At 38.0% G+C, this 20,142-nt stretch overlaps 2 protein-coding genes and 3 pseudogenes across 2 annotated transcripts; all 5 read right to left on the bottom strand.

Annotated features, from left to right (window-relative positions):
• Positions 1-1,297: 1,297 nt before the first annotated feature.
• On the bottom strand, positions 1,298-2,148 carry LOC104783691 (SKP1-like protein 14 pseudogene; annotated as a pseudogene).
• Positions 2,149-2,846: 698 nt separating this feature from the next.
• LOC104780132 (SKP1-like protein 17 pseudogene) lies at positions 2,847-3,569 on the bottom strand (annotated as a pseudogene).
• A 1,297-nt stretch (positions 3,570-4,866) lies between these two features.
• LOC104780133 (uncharacterized) lies at positions 4,867-6,967 on the bottom strand. Its single transcript, XM_010504602.2, has 3 exons — positions 6,517-6,967; positions 5,465-6,430; positions 4,867-5,372 (listed from the first exon to the last, which is right to left on the bottom strand). Exons 1-3 carry the CDS (start codon positions 6,865-6,867, stop codon positions 5,118-5,120), a joined length of 1,572 nt encoding a protein of 523 aa, XP_010502904.1. The 5' UTR covers positions 6,868-6,967; the 3' UTR covers positions 4,867-5,117.
• A 7,131-nt stretch (positions 6,968-14,098) lies between these two features.
• Positions 14,099-14,825, bottom strand: LOC104783692 (uncharacterized). The gene is made up of 3 exons (XM_010508814.3): positions 14,737-14,825; positions 14,541-14,646; positions 14,099-14,307 (listed from the first exon to the last, which is right to left on the bottom strand). The coding sequence occupies exons 1-3, from the start codon at positions 14,770-14,772 to the stop codon at positions 14,171-14,173; spliced, it is 279 nt and encodes a 92-aa protein (XP_010507116.1). The 5' UTR covers positions 14,773-14,825; the 3' UTR covers positions 14,099-14,170.
• A 3,961-nt stretch (positions 14,826-18,786) lies between these two features.
• Positions 18,787-19,755, bottom strand: LOC147945718 (uncharacterized; annotated as a pseudogene).
• Between the last annotated feature and the right edge of the window lie 387 nt (positions 19,756-20,142).

Raw genomic sequence — 20,142 nt, 5'->3', positions numbered from 1 at the left:
CAAACCGCTTACTCCGTCACGATCTTTGTCTGTGAGAACATAGTTAACATGTTCTTGAGTTGGAATGTGAGGAACATGAACTGCATTGGCGTAGCTCAAGTTTCTTCCACGTCCACCAGTTGCAGCACTACCACGTCCTCTTCCTTGCATTGCTCTGTTTCTTGGACGCTCACCCCACCATTATGGATACCCAATTACAGCGAAGCAACCGTCGGGAGAGTGACCGCTGCGGTTACAGTGTTTACACACCGTCGTCACATCAGTTCGCACAAGTGGATTCACACGAGCCCTTTGTTGCACAGCAAATGCGGAGACTTCAGCTACATCTTCACCCTTCTTCACATTGTTCTTTAAATCCTCCTCTTGACGTACAACGTTATACACTTCTTCCATTGGTTGGATTGGTATCCTTGACACCAAACTCGATCGAACTGTTCTGAAAGAGTCATCAAGTCCAAACAAGAACTCATGAACTTTGTCTTCTTCACGATCTTGTTCTTGTAGCACCGTCAAATTGCACTCACATTTTCCACATTTGCAGACACGCACCGGCCTATGATTGGACATGCTATCCCAAATACGATTCAACTTTCCATAATAGGTTTCAATAGCAGCCCCTCTCTGCTTGCAGCAAGCTAATTTTGCCTTGAGCTGTTGAATCCTTGGTCCATTGGTCACAGAGAAACGCTTTTTCAGATGATCCCATAAATCTTTTGCCACATCCCGATGAGAAATGTTGGAATGCAAGGCTGGATCAATTGTCATTCTGATCCACGAGACCAACAAAGCTTGGATTGTCCACCAATCTTCTAGATCTGCAGATCCTTCTTCTGGTCGCTTGATAGAGCCATCAAGAAAACCAAATTTCTTTCTTGAACAGAGCATTGTCTTCATACCACACGCCCATTCTTCGTAGTTCATCCCTTTCAGCAATGGATGTGAAATTACAGCGCCGGGATTGTCAGCCGCTGTCAGATCGTACGGAGAGATCGTACGTCTCTCCTCCACAGTCGTTGGGTTCGGGTTTGAGGTTTGGTTCTGGTTCTCGGTCATGATCGATTAAGAAAATAAAGAAATTTCAGAGTGTTTTTTTTTTTTTTTTTTTTTAAATAACCTGCTCTGATACCATGAACAGAATCGAGAATTCTCTGTGTTATTCTTGAGCTCATGGCCAACAATTATATACAGTCTTCTAGCTTGGAGGATACGTATACAATCAATCAATATTAACTACAGAAGATACATAAATATACGCAAAGAAATATGCAGAAGCGTATAAGGAAGATGGAGATGATTGACGAGAGATTGACGGAGACTTGATGACAATGAAGCATACGTACGGTGGGCTACCGTGGAGTCCAGTGGGCTTAATATCGCAATAGGAAAAGTTATGAAAAAAAGAAGTAGAAGAGTAATAAAGTCATGACCCTAAAAACCAACAATTAGAGAAACGAAACAAAAAAAGTTAGGGTTTTGGAGGAGCAGCTGGTTCCTCAAAAGCCCAAGAGTTCTCCCTGCGAACTTGTTCTTCTTCTTCGGATGTGAAATCGTTCTTGATATTAAAGATCCCACGAACCTCCTCTGGCGTCATGTCTTTGATGTGATCTGCAACGTTCTGGCAAGTGAGATCAAGAAGGCCTTTGACGTTGAGATAGTTAGCAGCGAGAATGAGTTGAAAGATTGTCGCCAGATCTTTATCCTTGAGAAACTCTGCTTCCCATCCCTTGAGCTTCACGGCTTCTTCTTCAGACATTGAATCAGCTTCCTTCTTCTCTTTGTCTTCCTTGTTCTCTTCTTCAGCATCTACAACATTGACGTGTGTTTTGCAATACTCGATCACCATGGAGAGGATCTTTGCGGTGACGTTTGAAAGCGGGATTGCTTTGTCTGCACACTCGTCTTCGATCATGTGCCTTACGATCTGCAGTTTTCTCGCCACCACTTCCTCAATTACGAAAGACTCGCCATCAGAGCTCACCAACTCTATCTTTTTCGAAGACATATTGTTTCGATCGTTTTGGCTGATGAAAGAATCGGTTTATGAATTATGCAAAAGCTATTGGAACGAGAGAGATTGTTGAATGATGAATGGAATAAAGAGGAGTCGAATATTTTCTATTTATAAAGTTTAAGAGTCGATTAATTGTGTTTTCCTTTTCACAATTGGAAGACATGTGTTTCTTCCTTTTTCTTTCAAGTCTCAAACATAATAAGGAAAAACTAAATCCTAGTTTAACTAGGTTTTACTTTTAATAATTTTGGTCTTAACCGTAGATAATATAATTCGGAGCTTATCTAGTAGATTCTATACACTTCTTTAACATATTCCTTTGTTTTTTTTACCTCCTTTAACATTTTCCTTTTGTTTATTTATTAATATTATTATATATTAAAAGATAAATATAGAACATCTTATTATAGATGTTATAATACTATTTTAGTATTTTGTAATTTAATGTTTTTATTTACCACCACGTTGTTCACCGGAGGGATTAAAGTATAACAAACATGCTCCGCTCACGCTCTTCCTCGGATGGTGTCCTTTTGGCATCCAATTTTGAGTACATACGACCGATACAATCAGGGAGTGGCATTAATTGTTTATTGTGCATCTGTTTGGTTTCCTTACGTCTCCTAAATTATAATTTCTCCGACCACGACGTCGACAACCCTCGTCTTCTTACTTATGATCTTTTCTCAAAGAGATTGGACTTAGGATTAGAAGAATATCTTGTGATACAAGCTATGGTTTTATGTTTATGTTTAACTTAGCCTACAGTCAATTATCTAGGTAAGGAATTAGTAACGCTATTAAAGAGACCCTAAAATTTGATCACACACTTGAGAAGCAGAAACATATAAGTCATTCACTAAATTAAATCATATATGGAAAAAAAAAAAAAAAAAAAAAGCTAAACTAGAAGCTAGGGTTTTTTGGATCTCTAAGAGCCCAAGAGTGTTCCTTGTGAATCTCTTCTTCTTCTTCGGGTGTGTAAGCTAAAAGATTTCTCGAAGTTCCTATACTCTCTTTTCTATGATATAATCTGCAACGGCCTGGGAAGTGAGATCAAGAAGATACCGTCACACTTTGAGATAGTCAGCAGCAATAAGGAGGCTGACGGTCTTATCAGCATCAACATTCTTCATGAACACTTCGTCCCAATCCTTGAGCTTCTTCTTCGCATCCTCAGTTGCTACATGATCATCATCGACGTGTCTCTTGCAATACTCGATAACCATGGCGAGGATCATTCCTGTAACTTTTTGAAGCGGGATTTCGTTAGTAGCACAGTCGTCTTCGATCATTTGCCTTACGGTCTGCATTTTTCTCGCCACCACTTCCTCAACTTCGAAAGACTCGCCATCAGAGCTTGTCAACACAATCTTTTTCGAAGACATTGTTTACCTTGAATGAGAGATGGTTTTTTGGACGATGTCTATATTTATAAATCTAAGAGTCGGTCAATTGTGCAATAATCCTTTTCACAAATAGACTTGGGGAAACCTTTTTCAAAAAAACAATAGAATTGGGGTAATTAACATGTTATTTCCTTGTCTCACAAAAAAAAAAAAAAGGAAGAAACCCAAATTCTTATTTTAAAAAACGTTTCGTAAAATATATTCCAGAAACTTTTTTAGAAATTTACTAATACTCTTCTGTTTCTTAATTTAAGGAAAAAGTGTTAAATGTGGCCCTCTCGCTAAAGATGGATTTTGTGAGGACTATACTCATTGTTGGTTATATATGAATATCATAGTTGAACAAAATAAGCCATGCGATGGTTCATAACTGTGAAACATGACAATTTCCAATCTGTGTCACACAATATTGTAACTTTCAATCCGTTTTTGTGCAAAACTCTTTGTCAGTGCCAGCGATAGGTAGGTGCAAGGTGTGCATTTTCAGGGACCACTCTAAATTAACATAAATAGTAGTGTATTTTGAAACCCAAAAAAAAATTTCAAAAAAAAATTATATGTAATTAAAGCCCATTTTTCAAAAATTGAAAAAGGGACCATAACAATTTTTGAGATTTTTACACCGGTCCTACTCTTTGTGGATGAGATTGTTAATCTTGGGGATAGGGATTTCATTTTCGTATTGAAATTATATTGAAAGGAAACCTACAAAAGATTCTTAAAGTTGTGATAATTCTAGGATGAACAATAATTGTAATTTTGTTTTTAAATGAGGATGTATATATGTTGTTAAACCTCGTCAAAGTTGTTATTTCGTGTCTCTTTTATGAATTTAGTGAGAAATGCCACTTTTGAAACTAAAGTTATGAAGAATACCACTTTAGTTTTTCCTTTTTAGAAATGCCACTTTCCAATTTTATGTCATATGATAAAAAGACGTTTATACCCTTTTAATAAGAAAGAGATGATTTAAGAAAAAAAAATTGGAGGAGTGGTGAATTTTGCGGCACAAAAAGTCACATATGTTGAACTTATGGTAGACCAGATCCAATGTTTAATCATGTTTAGTCCATCTCCAATTTGTCCTTCGACCTCTAAAGTGGACCAAATCTGCTTGGTTTGACTCTACTTGTCCATTACCCATACTGAGATGGAAGAAGATAAGAAGTCTTGAACTAGAATAAGAGGTCTAAGACTTGACAAAAAAAAAAGAGATCTGAAAAAAAAAGTTTGCGTTTCAACTCTCAGAAAAAAAAAAAGCTAAACTAAATTAATTAGTTTTAGCCTTTTAGATTAAAAATGATAAGGATATAATAGTATTTTAGATGTAGGCTTGTGGCAGGCGGGAGTAGAAATAGCATTGGGAAAAACTTTTGGTACTATGTATAAGAGAACTAATAATTTTCTCTTTAAAAAAATCTGGCAAAAAAAAGCAGAACAAAAAAATAAAAATAAAAAATACTTTTGGTGATATCATTCACTTATGAATGTTTGTTAACATACATAGGAGCTTTCAATCTATATTAATTTTTACAAACTTATTCCTTACATAGGCCGGTCGATATATCTCTGGCTAGCCCATACAGTTTTTAGTTTTTTATATACAAAAAAAAACTATAATTATTAGCTAAATGTTGTTAATATATGGCATTTTATTGCTGATTTTCAAGTGAGTTCTTGTAGCTTTGCATTTGAGTTTAGTTTGCCACCATTTTGCTGGAGGCAGAAGAAGATGTCTTTGTCTCGCTCTGAGTTGCAGTCTCAACGAATTGGGTAGTGACTTGTTCCCACTTGGTGATTGTCTGCTTAATCTGCATTTGTTGTGCTGGTGTGCATGTCAAAGACCCTTCTTTCTTTCCTTTGTTCTGACTCACAATTTGACTATGGATGGTTTCTAACTCTTGGAGAGTCTTCATCACTTCTCCCTGGTAAGTTTCCATAGACTGTTTAACCTGTCAACATAGCACAAGAGAAAGAAAAAACGTTACGAAAATGGACTTTGATATTGTGAATCATAAGATAAGACAATGTCTTGTTCCCCCACCTCAGCTGATTTGCTTTCAATTCTTGATCGAATAAATGCCATGGCACCAGACACTTTTCCAGCAGCAGATTTAATCCTAGTAAACAAATCTTTTCCTTCTTTGACGGGAGCAATCATTGTACCCTTGAGTTGCTCGAAGAAGGCTTTGTATTCTTCCTTCTGCGGGCACTTCTTTTCGAGGTTCATTATGAATGATGAGACTTGTTTGGAAGTCTCAGCCTCAACTTGTTCCACATTTACGGTGCTGCTCTGACTAGTTTCGGTCTTTTCACTAGCGGAGCTTTCACCGTTAGCTTTAGTATCCTTAGTGGAAGTTTCTTTTCCACTTGCATTAGAAGAGCTTTCTGCTTTAGTTTTAGTATCCTTAGTGGAAGTTTCTTTTCCACTTGTAGCAGAAGATTCTTCCTCGGTGTTTTTAGTATCCTTAGAGCTAGTTCCTTTTCCACTTGCATCATCAGAAGAGGTTTCTCCGGCAGGTTTAGTATCCTTAGAGGAAGTTTCTTTTCCACTTGCATCAGAAGAGCTTTCTCCTTTAGTTTTAGTATCCTTAGTGGAAGTTTCTTTTCCACTTGCATCAGATGGGCTGCTGGATGGACTTCCAGTTCCACTAGGACTGCCCGAGTTAGAATTTGAATCTTTAGTCTCTTCAGAAGAGCCTTTAGCTGAGGTTGAGCTTTCTTTACCAGAGCTTTTGCTGTTGCTGCTTGAATCTTCTTTTTCAACATTAGATTCTTCACTGGAAGAAGAGTTTGATGAGCTCATCACCATTGTGTTTGTTATTCGTGTAATGATTGTTTCCCATTTCAAGATCCCTTCTTTGATTTCTTTTTGTTGTTCTGCCGTTAACTTCATGGTGTCTTCACTCTCGTCCTGTCTACGGCCTCCCATAATTTTAGCCGCCACGGATTTCATAAACTTAAAGGTATTAATGGCTTCCATTTTTTCCTCTTGGATTTCCTCCCTTATCTGTTAAATTATATAAGCATGCATGATGTATAGTAAATTAAATGGTTCATTAGCCATAAGTATCGATAACTTGGATAATAAGTTACCTTTCCAATCGCAAAAGAAGAGATGGCCTTGAAGATGCCTCCGGCTTTGGCCTTCAAGTCTCTATCGTAATCTACTTGGTCTCTTCTTTTTATTGGGCAAACATACTTGGCAAATCCCCTAAGTTTCTCAAAGAAGACCTTGAACTTATTGTTCTTGGGACATTCCTTCTCAAGATCGGCCACAAAGACCATCACTACTTTAACCGTGTAAGGCTCCACATCCTTCACAGTCTTTGGATCTTCAAGCTGAGGCAAAGATGGCTTATAATTCAGGTGTGCTGAAGCCAGATCCAGAAGGGACGCAGTTGCAAAAAGAATGGTAAAGCATAAAAATAGTTGAACTCTTGCCATTAATTTATTTTTTTGGTTTTAAGATTATTCTTTTTTTTTATTTTTTTTTTTTTGCGAGGAAAAAAGATTAAAGAATGAATGAATTATAATGGGATTCTTTGGCTGCTTTTATAGTTATGTTTAGTTTTCTATGTTTAGAAATCATTGACCCGCTGATCACTGAGAATTTGGGGGAACAAGGTCTAAATAATAGCAAAGAGCTTCATGGTTCTTAGGTTTCACAAAAATTTCATTGACGATGAGCTCTTTTAGTTTTCCATTAAAATCTATAGTAGTTGTTTTCCTAAAAAACTTATTCATTTTCTTTTTATATGAATTTAGTATTTAATTTTTTTTTACCTCGAAATTAGTATTTATTCTAAGATCGTAAAAACTAGAATTCATATATTGGGACAATTGGAGAAGATTTTGGCAATGGTTATGAATTTTTTTAAGAATGGTAAAACAAATACATAGAAAATAAAATAATATGAGTAACTTTTTTTTTGTCGGAAAAAAGGGTTACACCACTGAATTTATTAAACAAAAAACAAAATGAAACAACAAACTACACTCGCAACAAACGTGGGAACGCAATCCCGCAAGCATCATCGAAAAGCACAGAAGTAACCACATCAACTCTGGACTCAAACAAGTGAAAACCTGGAGGCAATGTGAAAGCATAGTTAGCCAAACCATCCGCCAAACGGTTCGCTTCCCTATACACGTGAGAAATACGTACTATCCAGTCACGCGACATCAAGCCATAGCACAAACGTACTAGGAAGGACAGAGGATGTGAATCATTGATCCCTGCCGTTAAAAAACCCACCACTATCTCGGACTCTATCTCCAGTTCAACCCGCCTATACCGTCTTTCCCAAGCCACATACAATCCATGATACGCCCCCATAACTCTGCTAACAGTGCTGAACATATACCGATGTTCAACGAGAATCCCACACACCAGTTGCCGTCGTGATCCTGTACAATCCCGCCCGCTGCAGCTAACCCCGGGTTCCCACGAGACACCCCATCCGTGTTCAGCTTTACCCAACCCTCCCCAGGTGATGTCCACTTAATCAGTCGTTCTTCCCTACCAGCTGGATTTAGATTTCCTAACAGAGTTGCATGTGCTCGAGTAACCTCATGTCCCATCTCTGTCAAAAACGTCACTCTGTCCTGACAACCACCTGGTGTGTTAAATACAGTAGCACAACGCCACTTCCATCCCCACCAAACACTCAAAGCAAACATTGTCGACCATGCGCAGACATCGGTCCCTGCATTCTGGCTTAAGTTATCATATATCCATTCAAGAATTGATTGAGAACCAAACCTTTGAAGCCTCCCCGGAGGTACCAGTCTAGACCAAACCCCCATCATAACCGGACAGTCACGAAGCACATGTAACAAAGACTCTTCACTACCATGACAAACTGAGCATAGCCCTGTCTCGCTCATATGGCGCCGACACCTCTCAACATTGGTCAAGACTACCTGATGTGCGACCAACAAAAGAAACACTCGAACTCTCTTAGGAGCCACCACTTTCCATATACGAGTGAAAAACTTCTCCATGTCCTGTCGGGGTGCCTCATTGCGAGTAAGGAGCCAATATGCGGATTTAACTGTAAAGTTTCCATTCGCACTGGCTTCCCATGACATTCTATCTTTGGCGCCTGTGACATCATCTAAGACCACCGCTGCCAAAAGCAACCTTATATTCTCGGACACAAACTGTCCCACATAAGCCTAGTTCCATTCTGCCCCATTCACCCAAATATCTCGTACGGTAACAAAGCTATACCCATCCGGTAAGCCATGTGAAACCAAATCACATAGGGGGGTCCCTAGCAACAATTTATCCTCCCAAAACTTAATCATTCGACCATCCCCAATCACCCAACTCAACCCTGGAATCACACCCTCACGTAAACCGACTCCCACACTGCTCCAAGTAGAGGACCAAGGACTCTTTACCACCAACCAAGACGGGTCATGGATATCACCAACCCGATATTTGCTTCGCAACACTTGTGACCATAAACCTTTCGTGTCATGAAGTATTCTCCACCTGATCTTCGCAAGTAGAGCTTTGTTCATATTTTTTGACTGCCTAATCCCCAACCCTCCTTCCGATTTAGGGAGGCAAACTCGATCCCAAGACAACAAATGAATTCGCCGTTTCTCAGCTGTGCTCCCCCACAAAAAAGATCTTGAGAGGCTATCTAATTTTGCGAGAGTACTTGCTGGCAATAGGATCATGCTCATGGAATGAACGGGAATAGATGATAGTACTTCCTTTGTAAGGGTAATCCTCCCAGCCAAGCTAAGGAAGCGACTTCTCCAACCTGCTAAACGGGACGAAACCCTCTCCACAACATCACTGAACATATCTTTATTGATACGTTTATGAAGTATTGGCATGCCTAAATACTTCCCACGGTCCTTAGTGGCTTATATCCCACTCTCCTCACTAATGCGGTGCACTAAATCGCGATGAACATTCTCTGAAAAATAAATTTTGGATTTCTCCAGGCTAACCTTCTGTCCGGAGGCAGAACAAAACCTCTCCAATACCTTCCTTATCACGCGAACCTGAGCCAGAGACGCCTCCGCAAAAATAATGAGGTCATCAGCAAAACATATGTGAGACAAAGCCGGACAACCCCGAGATAAGTGAATCGGCTTCCAATCTTTAGAAGCAACATACAACTCAATCATATGGCACAATCGCTCTAGGCAAAGTACAAAGAGATACGGGGACAGAGGATCCCCTTGTCGTAGTCCCCGTAAAGGTTTGAACGGCTCTGTTTTTTCTCCATTCCACAATAGAGTCATTGATTGACCAGTGACACACTGCATCATATACCTGATCCAAGCCGCTGGGAGTTTTACTACATATAGAGTGTCCTCCAGGAAGTCCCATCGAATACGATCATGCGCCTTCTCTAAGTCAAGCTTGAGTAACATCCAACATTTCTTCCTTTTCTTGCGTCTCATTGAGTGCACAGCCTCTTGAACCACAATGATGTTGTCCGTACTCAACCTCCCGGGAATGATACTAGCTTGAGCAGTCCCAATCAACTGTGGCATCACCGCCTAAGTCGCATAACCATAGTTTTTCTGATTATCTTAAATAATAAATTACACAGACTAATGGGACGAAACTGCATAATCCTCTCCGGTTGAGCTACTTTAGCTATCAGATGAAGCAGTGCATCATTCGTACCTACCGGCAAACAACCCATCTCAAAAAACTCAAGTGCAAACCGGTTTACTGACTCCCCAACGGTCTCCCAACATTGCTGATAGAAAATAGGCTGGTATCCGTCTAAACCAGGAGCTTTGAAGCTCCCCATGCTTCTAATAGACTTCTCTATTTCCAATGGTAGCACAGCTCGATTCAACTGAGTAAGCTCTTCCCTCGGTAAACACGCGAACCCAAGCTGCGGTAATTTTGGAGCTATTGGTTCAACATCCTCCATAGAGTACAATCTCTTATAGTAAGCCACAACTAAATCTTCTAACTCTTGTTTATCTGTGATCCAGACCCCCTAGTTGTTCTTCAACATCTCAATTCTGTTTCTCCGCCTTCTAATAATAGTAGAGGTATGAAAATATGTTGTGTTCCTGTCCCCCAGAGCAATCCACTTCTCTCTTGACTTCTGAAAGCAAATCAATTCCTCCTGCTCCATTACCATCTCTAATTCCTTAACCAGAACATCCTCCTGTTGTAAAAGAGCATATGTCTGCTGCACGTCTAACAAATCTTGCACTACTTTAATTTCTGCCACAAGCTTGTCTTTTTTCAGTTGAACATCACCAAATACCTCTCTGTTCCACTTCTTTAACTTCCTATGTACTTCAAGCAATGCTTCCGGGGTCCACAACGCACCATTCCAGGATGTCAAGACCAACTCTTTAAAACTCGCGTTTTTAAGCCAGGCAGCCTGAAAGCGGAATGGTCGCCTACCTAGCTCGTAATCCATTTTAGGTGCTCACTGCAAGTAGAGGGGCGCATGATCAGACTTTAAAACCGGTAAATGACTTACCACCGCCTCTTGCCACTTCAGACGTGTGTGAGCACAACACAATTTTTTGTCTAAACTTTTAGCCACATACGTGCTCTTAACCTGACCTCTACTCCACGTGAACCGATTTCCCTTGAATCCCATATCCACCAGTGACAGCTCATTGAACCTGAAAGACCCCGACCCGGACGTCCCATCGTCCGCAGTCACGACTTCCATTCGGCCCCATTTCCGGCCGAATATCCATTGATTCGGTTACTTAGCTTTGGCTCGCGGCCTTGCTTCGTAACCCCTTTACGCAGCGGAAAATAACTTTACCCTTGAACATCCCTAATAGTCTCTTCTGTGCATGGTGATCGGTTGGGCTATCGGCTTCCCGAACCACTCATGTTCCCAAAGCTTGGCATCGGACGTGCCATTAGTTGACCTGTCGGTCATAGCTTGGTACCCTGATCGACTCGTCGGTCATGGTATCAGAACCTGGTCCAATCAGACGATCCGACCCCATAATCGAATCGCCGATTGACCACAGACCAGGCCGATACTTCCGAATGACTTGTCGACCACCCGACCGACCAATCCAACCTACGGCTCATATCGTTGATCATTATATCACCAGATCCGACTAGCGATTGAATCATCGATCAACTCTCGATCGATCCGTCCATTGACGCGGATCGTCGATGACCTTTCGATCGGTTCGACGCTTATCCTTCGATCAGTTCGGCTCGATTGTTAAACCGTCGCTCGTTCCATCATACCATCGATAGAGAGGTAGCATGCGCATCAGTTCCGACGAGTATCAAAGTACTCGCCGAGCCGCAACCCCTTTTCTTCTTAGGCTTAGATGGACGATGGATGGATGATGGTGGTCCTGGAAATAAAGGCCATGCCCTCTATTTATAGTGTCTTGGCCGAAGTCTAGGCCCCAAAAGGCACTTGTCCGACAAGACCCTTCGATCGCTATTGTTCGATCATGTACGTTCGGTCGTGCTTGTCCGGCCGTGCCTGTTCGGTCATGATCGTTTGTCACCGCATCCCATGGCTGACACTAGCTGGCCGAGCTGTCCGCATCTGGCCGCAGCTGGCCAAGAGCTGTCCGCAGCTGGCCGATAGCTGTCCGCAGCTGAACTAACTTGTTCATTGAGCTTGTTCAGCTCGTTCAGCTCATATTCCAGCTAGTTGAGCTAGTAACCTAGCTACTTAAGCTCATATGGCTTTCCTTTTCCTTAAAACAAATTTCCCCCCTTTAGGATCGCGGGACGCGGGCGTTATAGATCCACTCTCCAAACGCCAGTGAGTTAGGGGACAGGCGCCCGCTCCCCCCAGTTTTTTCATCAACACGCAAGATGGTATTGAAATCTCCTCCGATGATAAGCGGTCCTTGCACATCTGCTATCACATCTTTCAAGCAACCCCATAATCCACTTCACCGTGAGACACTCAGAGCTGCATACACAGCAATGACATTAATTTTTTCAACCCCATCATCAACCAAGGTGTGAATAAATTGATCCGAAGATGTAACTATAGTCACCACTCCTACTTCCGACCTCCATAACAGCCATAAGCCTCCACTCTGCCCCACTACATCAACTCGGAATGAGTTGTCAAACCCAAGTCCTTGACAAATTCGACCAGCTCTGTCCCCACTCGCATGTGTCTCAAACAATGCTAGAATATCCGTTTTGAATTTCTTCAATAGATATCAAACTGACCTTCGAAAGTGGAGTTTATTCGCCCCCGGCAATTCCAGAATAAGCAATTCATCATAGATGGATAATAAATAATAAGAATCACAGGGGTGTCCCATCACGCCACCATCGCTGCCGCCTCTTCCTCCGGTGAACGAAGCTGCACAGCAATATCCCTAATAAGGTCGCTTGGTGCCAAGCCATTCTAGGTATTCTCGAACCCGCTGTCAGGAAGTATTAAAGAAAAGGGACTATTTTTTTTTTTTTTTGTCAACCAAATATTAAATTAGAAAATAATCTCAAGGTTGGTTGCCCAAACCGAAGGGAAAAAGTTTACAAATGAAATTTCAAAAGATAAAGATCGAGAAGAAGTACTCTTTTTTTTATAGTTCAATTAATGTTTGAGAAATGTTAAATGAAAATGCATTAGAGAGATATGGAATGCATTTTGAATTTTAATGTGTGATCTTTATAAGCTCGACTTGTCCCATTGTAAAATGCAGTCTCATTCAAGTTTAAAAAGCTAAGTGATTTCTTTAAGCGAGTGCTCTTTGATTACGATTAATCAATTTAAGTTTATATATTGGTTAAACTATTTAGCTTTTGTCTTATTTGATTACGTTTTTAGAGTGTTTGTGAGACTCAAACATTCTGCTTCCTGTGTTGTTGTGCGTTTTGAAGGGTGTTAAAACAAAATGTTTTGAAGGGTGTTAAAACTAAATGTTATATTATGTTTACAATATGATTATATATATATATATATATATATATTTCTAACTTAATTAATATATAAAATTCTGTTTTTCATACTTTTTTACAAAAATACTCTCTATTTTCAATAATATGTTTTTCTATATAAGAAATAACTAAGTTCTAAACCATCAACTCCGAATACTAAATCATACCCCCTCAAAACTATACCTTAAATCTAGAATAGAGAGAACTTAAACCTAATTTTTCTTTTAAAGTTAATTTAACATATTGTAATTTTGTAAAATAAGGCAAAAATGAAAATAATCAAAAAAAATTATTTTTGAAAAAAGTATATACAAAAGGGTATTTCTAACAATTTCTCATTAATATATATGATGGTGATAAAATATAAGTGATTTATTTTTAAAATAAAAAGTTAATGAAAAATTCTAAATATGTGCATTTCAAAAACATATATTAACCTAATAAATAAATTGTATATAGAAAAATATCTTACCATCTACTTTTTAAAAATAGCTAAATTAGAGAATATAGGAAATATATAGAAATATATTTAATTCTTTTTATGTTGAGGCTAAATTATCTCTAATTGTGTATAACTAGTGGTATGTGTTCATTTTAATCAGTGAGAAATAACTCATTACTTTCCACAATTCTATATGAAATAGGACAACATGTTTGGAATCATATTTTGACAGGCACAAATGTACTCTTTGAGCTAGATTTAGCTATGAGATTGACAGATAAGATGTTTAGAGCTATATAGATTTTGACACATAGCCGTGATATTTATATATGGGACATGCATAAGAAAGAGAGTTCTTAAAGATCACATAGAATACAACATTCTTAAGAACTAATAAGAGAATTATAAGGCATTTAATCGTCTGATGAACCACCGATGATGTTCTGAATCATCTTGTTTGTCTCGTCCTCCGACATTGGCTTATTTTTCATAAACTTCTGCTCGTACATCTCGAAGAATTCCTTGTTCTCCTTAGCTAGCTCCTTCCACACTAGTTTTAATTAACATAAACCAAGAAATAACTCAATTGGTTAAGAGATAGTTAGGAGAGTTCTCAACATACTAGTAAGAAAGAAAAACAAACTTTAAGTAACAAAAGAGCTATAAGCCTATAAGATCATCGATGGTTGCGAGATTTACATAAACTCACACAACAAACATATACTCTTCATACATTATAAGCCCTCTTCTGTATTAAAAAAAGGAGAAGTATAAGGTCCAAACCAGTGGAAACGATGATGGGATTGATGTTTGCAATCCTCGAGAGAGCTTCCACGCATTCCTCTTTGTTCATGTTGAATCTCAAACATATCTCAATCATGTGTTGCACCTATACATACACATGACACACGATCACGTACGTTTTTATATTCTTTAAGAATGTAACAACATGAAACATAAATATTGATAGATATATTACCATGTGAATGTATGCAGCGGGAGAAGAGTCGCTCATTTCTCGAGATTTTGATAAAACTGTGATTAATCCGCACAGTCAACTCTCAACTTAAGAGCCAACCCACTATATGATTAACGCTTATTTATAGAAGAGCTCCTAAAGAATAATATGAACAGTAAAGTAAGCATGTGGCTCTAAGTCTCACACGTAGGTTAATTATAATTGGCTGAGACACAAATTAGAAGAGAACTTGAAGAAAGGAAAAAAGAAAAGAAAAAGATAGATATTTCGAAATTACCCTTTTTCTCTTTTCCTTTGTTTCACATACAGTAAAATCACATACACTAAAACTTCTAAAAATTAATATTCTTTAAATTAATATTCTCTATAACTTAATAAATTTTTCCAATCTCAAGTTAGAACGATATAAAAAATGACATAATTCGATAAAATAATATAATAATTTTTTTTTGGAAATTCTACGTAAACTTGAGATCCCATCAGTACAATAAATTAATAATAGTATAAACTAATATATATATATATATATATATCTAAGAAAACTTAGTAAAATATGACTCTAGTGTTGTTTGCCTATTTTTGAATTTGTATTTTATTGGAGCTCATCTCTAACCTTTCTCGTCATTTTTTTAAAAAAAAAATTTTTAAACTACGAAAACAAAAAAATATATTCTTAAATTGATATTTTAATAATTTATCGATAAATTAAGTCTCTATAAATTAATAGAATATCATGATCCTAACTTTAATAATTTATAGAGGTTTTACTTACATATATATATATATATATTATATTTTCAGCGAAGACACCTTTTTCATATTCATTTTATAGTCCTCTAATATCAAGAACACTTTTCACAATTTGATTGAATAGTAAGTGATTTGACCAAAATAGATTTTGTTAATATATACACATATACAGTATACAAGATATATTAACTATTAAGTATGGAAAATTCCACAAAAATAAACTAAATTTTTTTTTTCCACAAAAATTCACATCTTTTTTTTTGCATACTCAATAAAAAAAAGAACTATTTTCTTACTCATTTTAACACCCAAAGTCTGAACTGTATATTCAGATACATTAACTGAATATAAAACCTTAATCTTTGCCTTTGTTTATGAAAATTAGAATTACGTATTTAAAGATTATATAGATTCGGAGAATTTTCCTAATTTTGTAGGAAGATAAGCGTATAAGTTAGATTTTCATAACTTAGATTAGGAACTAGCAGCGGGGTGATCAAGTGTAACTTGCTTCGTCATGGGTTAATAGCTCGTTGATGCCTGGTGGGACATGAATGGCAAAGGATGACAAAAAGGGCAGCCCGTTTCATGCTAGAGAAGCATTTCCACGAGTAGATTCTCATATAAAGTATGTTTTGCGATGTTTTTTTTGTGAATATTAGAAGCTTTATGCAGCTTGCATATTGATGAAGGTGGAGTTAGGAACGGATCACGTTGCGGCTATGGATGAAGTTAATAATTCTAAAGATTGACCAAGGTATTCTGCTATCATGAGCGAGATTCATACCAAACTAAATGATTTTGTTCGCGGGGACTGTCACTTAGTCACATCAGCGAATAAAGTTGCTAAAACTATTGCAAAAAGTGTTGCATGAGATAGTAGATTCCAGTCCTATTTGACACTTGGAAGACTCTCTTAATTAGTCCGTTTCGAGGAGTAGTTTAGTTATAGCTTTAGTTTCAAATTTTGTAAATCCATAGGGGTCAATTGACCCCCATGCTAACACACAGCCTCCGCCCTTGGGTGTCCAATTCTAATGTACAAAATTTATATTAAACAACTAAATGTTTGAAATGGTATTATATAAATATTTCATTTTTTATGTATAAAGTATAAATTAAATGTTTGAAATGGTATTATATAAAACCTAACAGGTGGATGCGACAAAGCATTAACTTTATTATAGGTATCGAATCACGTCGGCATGCACCTTGCTCATACGATGTTAAACAAACATTCGAGTAATGATTGTGCACCAATGTCCAAGATAGCATGATTACTTCACCACCGCCGAAAATGGCATACCTAACACTCACTACAAGAAAACAGGCCAACGGCCACTATAGTAATAGTCGTTTAATAGTCGTTGAAAAACATTATACAACTATTTAGCGACTAATTACTATTGTAATTAAAATTTTATTGCTAATACATATAGTCGTTAAATAGTCGTCAATTGGTCGTCGCATTATCGTCATATAGTAATCACATGTGGCGACAATTTGCCGACAATTTAACGACTATATTAACATGAGTGTGTGCAACGATAGTCATCACGTGAAAGTCATATTTCATTCATTTCTCCACTTGGACGGCCAACTTGAGTAAATATAGAGGGTACTCCAGGGACATGATATTCAAACGCTTCACCTTCATCAAATCTTGTTAATCTGACCAAATAACTAAAAAGTAATTATTATGACTATTAAATTAAATATCACATTAAAAATATTTACTCTTAATTGCTCACCTTGATTTTGTTCGTATGTTCTCAGCAAAGTAGTGCTCAGAGAAATAAACAATCTCGTCATTGATATATGATTCAACAATTGATCCAGCCGCATATCTTTTGTTCTTTGTTTTTCCTTTCAATTTTTTAAAAAACCTTTCAAAAGGATACATCCACCTATATTGGACAGGGCCTCCCAATTCAGCTTCGTAGGGAAGATATATAGGCAGGTGCTCCATCACATCAAAAAAGGATGGTGGAAATATCTTTTCCAAATTGCAGATGATTAAAACAATGTTCTGTTTTAGAATTTGAAGTCGACTTGTTTGCAAAGTTCTCAAGCATAAGTCCCGGAAAAATGGAAATACAAGTACTCACTTCATATATATATATATAGAACTTTCAATAATTAATTAATATACCTGATGACGCAAGGTGGACATTCCAGTGAAGGAGTTCTGCAAAGATAAATGGAAGTAACCGCTCCATGAAAACATGGCAGTCATGGCTCTTCATGCCTGAAAACTTTCCATTTTCTATATCAACACAACTAGCTAAGTCTGCTGAATAGCCATCTGGAAATTTAACCGAGTATTTCACACATTCCAATAAGCTTGTTCTGGCTTCGTTTGTCAATGTATAAGGCGGGAAAGGTGCTTTACCCCTACTATCAAGATGTAAGTGTGGCCGAGAACAGAACTTTGCTATATCCAACCTTGAAATGACATAATCTTTTGATTTACCTTTCACACGCATAAGAGTGTACATGATGTTGTCCAAAAAAAATTTCTCTGTATGCATCACATCAATATTATGTTGGAGATTAAGGTCCTTCCAGTACGGTAGCGACCATAAAATGCTTTCCTTGTGCCAGTTATGGTGCTTTCCATATCCATGCATCTTCCTTTCATGACCATTTCCACCGACGTCCTTGGTTCTTGGAGGATTTACAGAATTCAACCGCTCAGAATAAACTTGCTCACCGGTCAAGGACTCTGGTGGATACTCTCTTGTAGTGTATTTTCCCTTCAAGAAGTCTTTTTTATTCCTCCTCAGAGGATGATCAGGAGGAAGAAATCTTCGATGACAATCAAACCAACATGTCTTCCTTCCATTCAGTAGATAAAAAGACATTATATCGTCCATGCAAACTCGACAAGATAATTTACCATGTGTTGTCCATCCAGATAACATGCCATACGCAGGAAAGTCACTTATCGTCCACATCAGCACTGCTTTTAGGTTGAAATTTTGGCCCAAGGACACATCTAATGCATCGACTCCAGTAGACCACAACTCTTTTAACTCATCAATAAGAGGTTGGAGAAAGACATCAAGACTAGCTCGCGGATGGTTTGGACCAAAATTTAGAATTGTAAGAAACAAGTACTCATCATCCATGCACATACCAGGGGGTAGATTATATGGCGTCAATATCACTGGCCATAATGAATGGTGACGAGACATCCCAAATAGATTGAACCCATCAGTACACAATCCCAAATACACGTTACAAGGTTCTTCAGCAAATTGAGGATTTTGTTCTTGAAAATACTTCCACTCCGCTGCATCAGACGGATGACTCATTTCTCCCACCTTTACTTGGTGCTCGGCATGCCATCGCATTGCTGCTGCAGTCTTGTGACTCTGATACATTCTCTTCAGTCTATCACCAATAGATAAGTACCACATACGACTATATGGTACTTTGGTTCTGCGTCGGTCATTCTTAGGCTTCCATCTTGGTGCATCACAAAACAAACATTTTTCTTCTTTTTTGTCATCTTTCCAGAATAACATACAATTGTTTATACAAACATCAATTGTATGATATTGGAGTCCTAAATTGTACATCAATTTCTCTGTCTCGTAATGAGAACCCGTAGCATGGTTTCCTTCTAGTAAATAATCACTCAACATTTCACATACTGAATCCACTAATTTTTCACTCATATTATAATCTGCCTTATTTTGCATAACTCTAGCAGCTAAAGATAATTGTGAGTGACCTTCACGAAAACCATCATATATTGGATTTTTGCACCTTCTAACAAGTCATAGATTTTTTTTGAATGGTTAAGTACTGGTTCTTCTACACTCTTATAACCCCCATCCAATTGATAGTTATCATCAAAATCGACATTAGAAGGAAATGCATCATTCGCCATATCCATATATCTATCTTCTACTACATTACCCACTTCCTCACTCCCACTAATAAATGTCGGATCAATAGTACTCGTTCCTATATCCATATTAATTTCTTCCCCATGCTTATACCAAACATAATAATCTGGCATAAACCCATAACTAAAAAGATGATTCCAAATTCTAGTCCCTAGAAAACGCTTCCCGTTTTTGCACCTACTACAAGGGCAAAAAACTTACCCCCGTTTTCTTGTGCAAAAGGCTGGATATTTGCAAATTGCATGAACTGCTCTTTCCCGGCTCTAAACTCTTCTGTAAAATTTCCCGTCACCTCATCGATCCTCTTGTACATCCACTCTCGGAAATTACTATAATTGTAACTTCCTGACATTATTATAAATCTCTTTGATCTCGTTTTTTTTGTGTGTTGCTTTGTGTTTCTGCGAGTGAGAAAAACAATTGGTGAGCTCAGTTTATATAGACATATTTAGCAACTAAAAAGTGACTATATTACGTAGTCACCAAATACAAGTATACCTACTCCGGAATGCTAAGAACGTGTTTTAAACCAACTTTTAGCGACTATTTTGCGACCCGCCGAAAATGTCGCAAAATAGTCGCCAAATTAACGACTACAAAAGCAACTACCGTTTAGTCGCTAATTTAGCGACTATTTTGCGACAAACGTTTGCGACCCGCCGAAATTGTCGCAAAATAGTCGCCGAATGAAAGACTATTCTTATTTCTTCACGTTTTTGTCGCCATTTAGCGACTAAAA

Source organism: Camelina sativa, chromosome 4 (genome assembly GCF_030686135.1).
Source record: "Camelina sativa cultivar CO46 ecotype springtype chromosome 4, ASM3068613v1".
NCBI classification, from domain to species: domain Eukaryota; kingdom Viridiplantae; phylum Streptophyta; class Magnoliopsida; order Brassicales; family Brassicaceae; genus Camelina; species Camelina sativa.
The sequence above is the reverse complement of the archived record's forward strand: the minus strand, read 5'-3'. Positions and strand labels throughout refer to the sequence as shown.

Bases quoted from the DNA above. Each gene is read 5' to 3' on its own strand.
- LOC104783692 (XM_010508814.3), bottom strand. From the start codon at position 14,772: ATGAGCGACTCTTCTCCCGCTGCATACATTCACATG. The intron at 14,647-14,736 runs GTAATATATCTA...GTGTATGTATAG, and splicing joins CCGCTGCATACATTCACATG to GTGCAACACATGATTGAGAT. The intron at 14,308-14,540 runs GTTTGGACCTTA...AATTAAAACTAG, and splicing joins TCCCATCATCGTTTCCACTG to TGTGGAAGGAGCTAGCTAAG.
- LOC104780133 (XM_010504602.2), bottom strand. From the start codon at position 6,867: ATGGCAAGAGTTCAACTATTTTTATGCTTTACCATTCTTTTTGCAACT. The intron at 6,431-6,516 runs GTAACTTATTAT...ATAATTTAACAG, and splicing joins CTTCTTTTGCGATTGGAAAG to ATAAGGGAGGAAATCCAAGA. The intron at 5,373-5,464 runs GTGGGGGAACAA...CTATGTTGACAG, and splicing joins TTGAAAGCAAATCAGCTGAG to GTTAAACAGTCTATGGAAAC.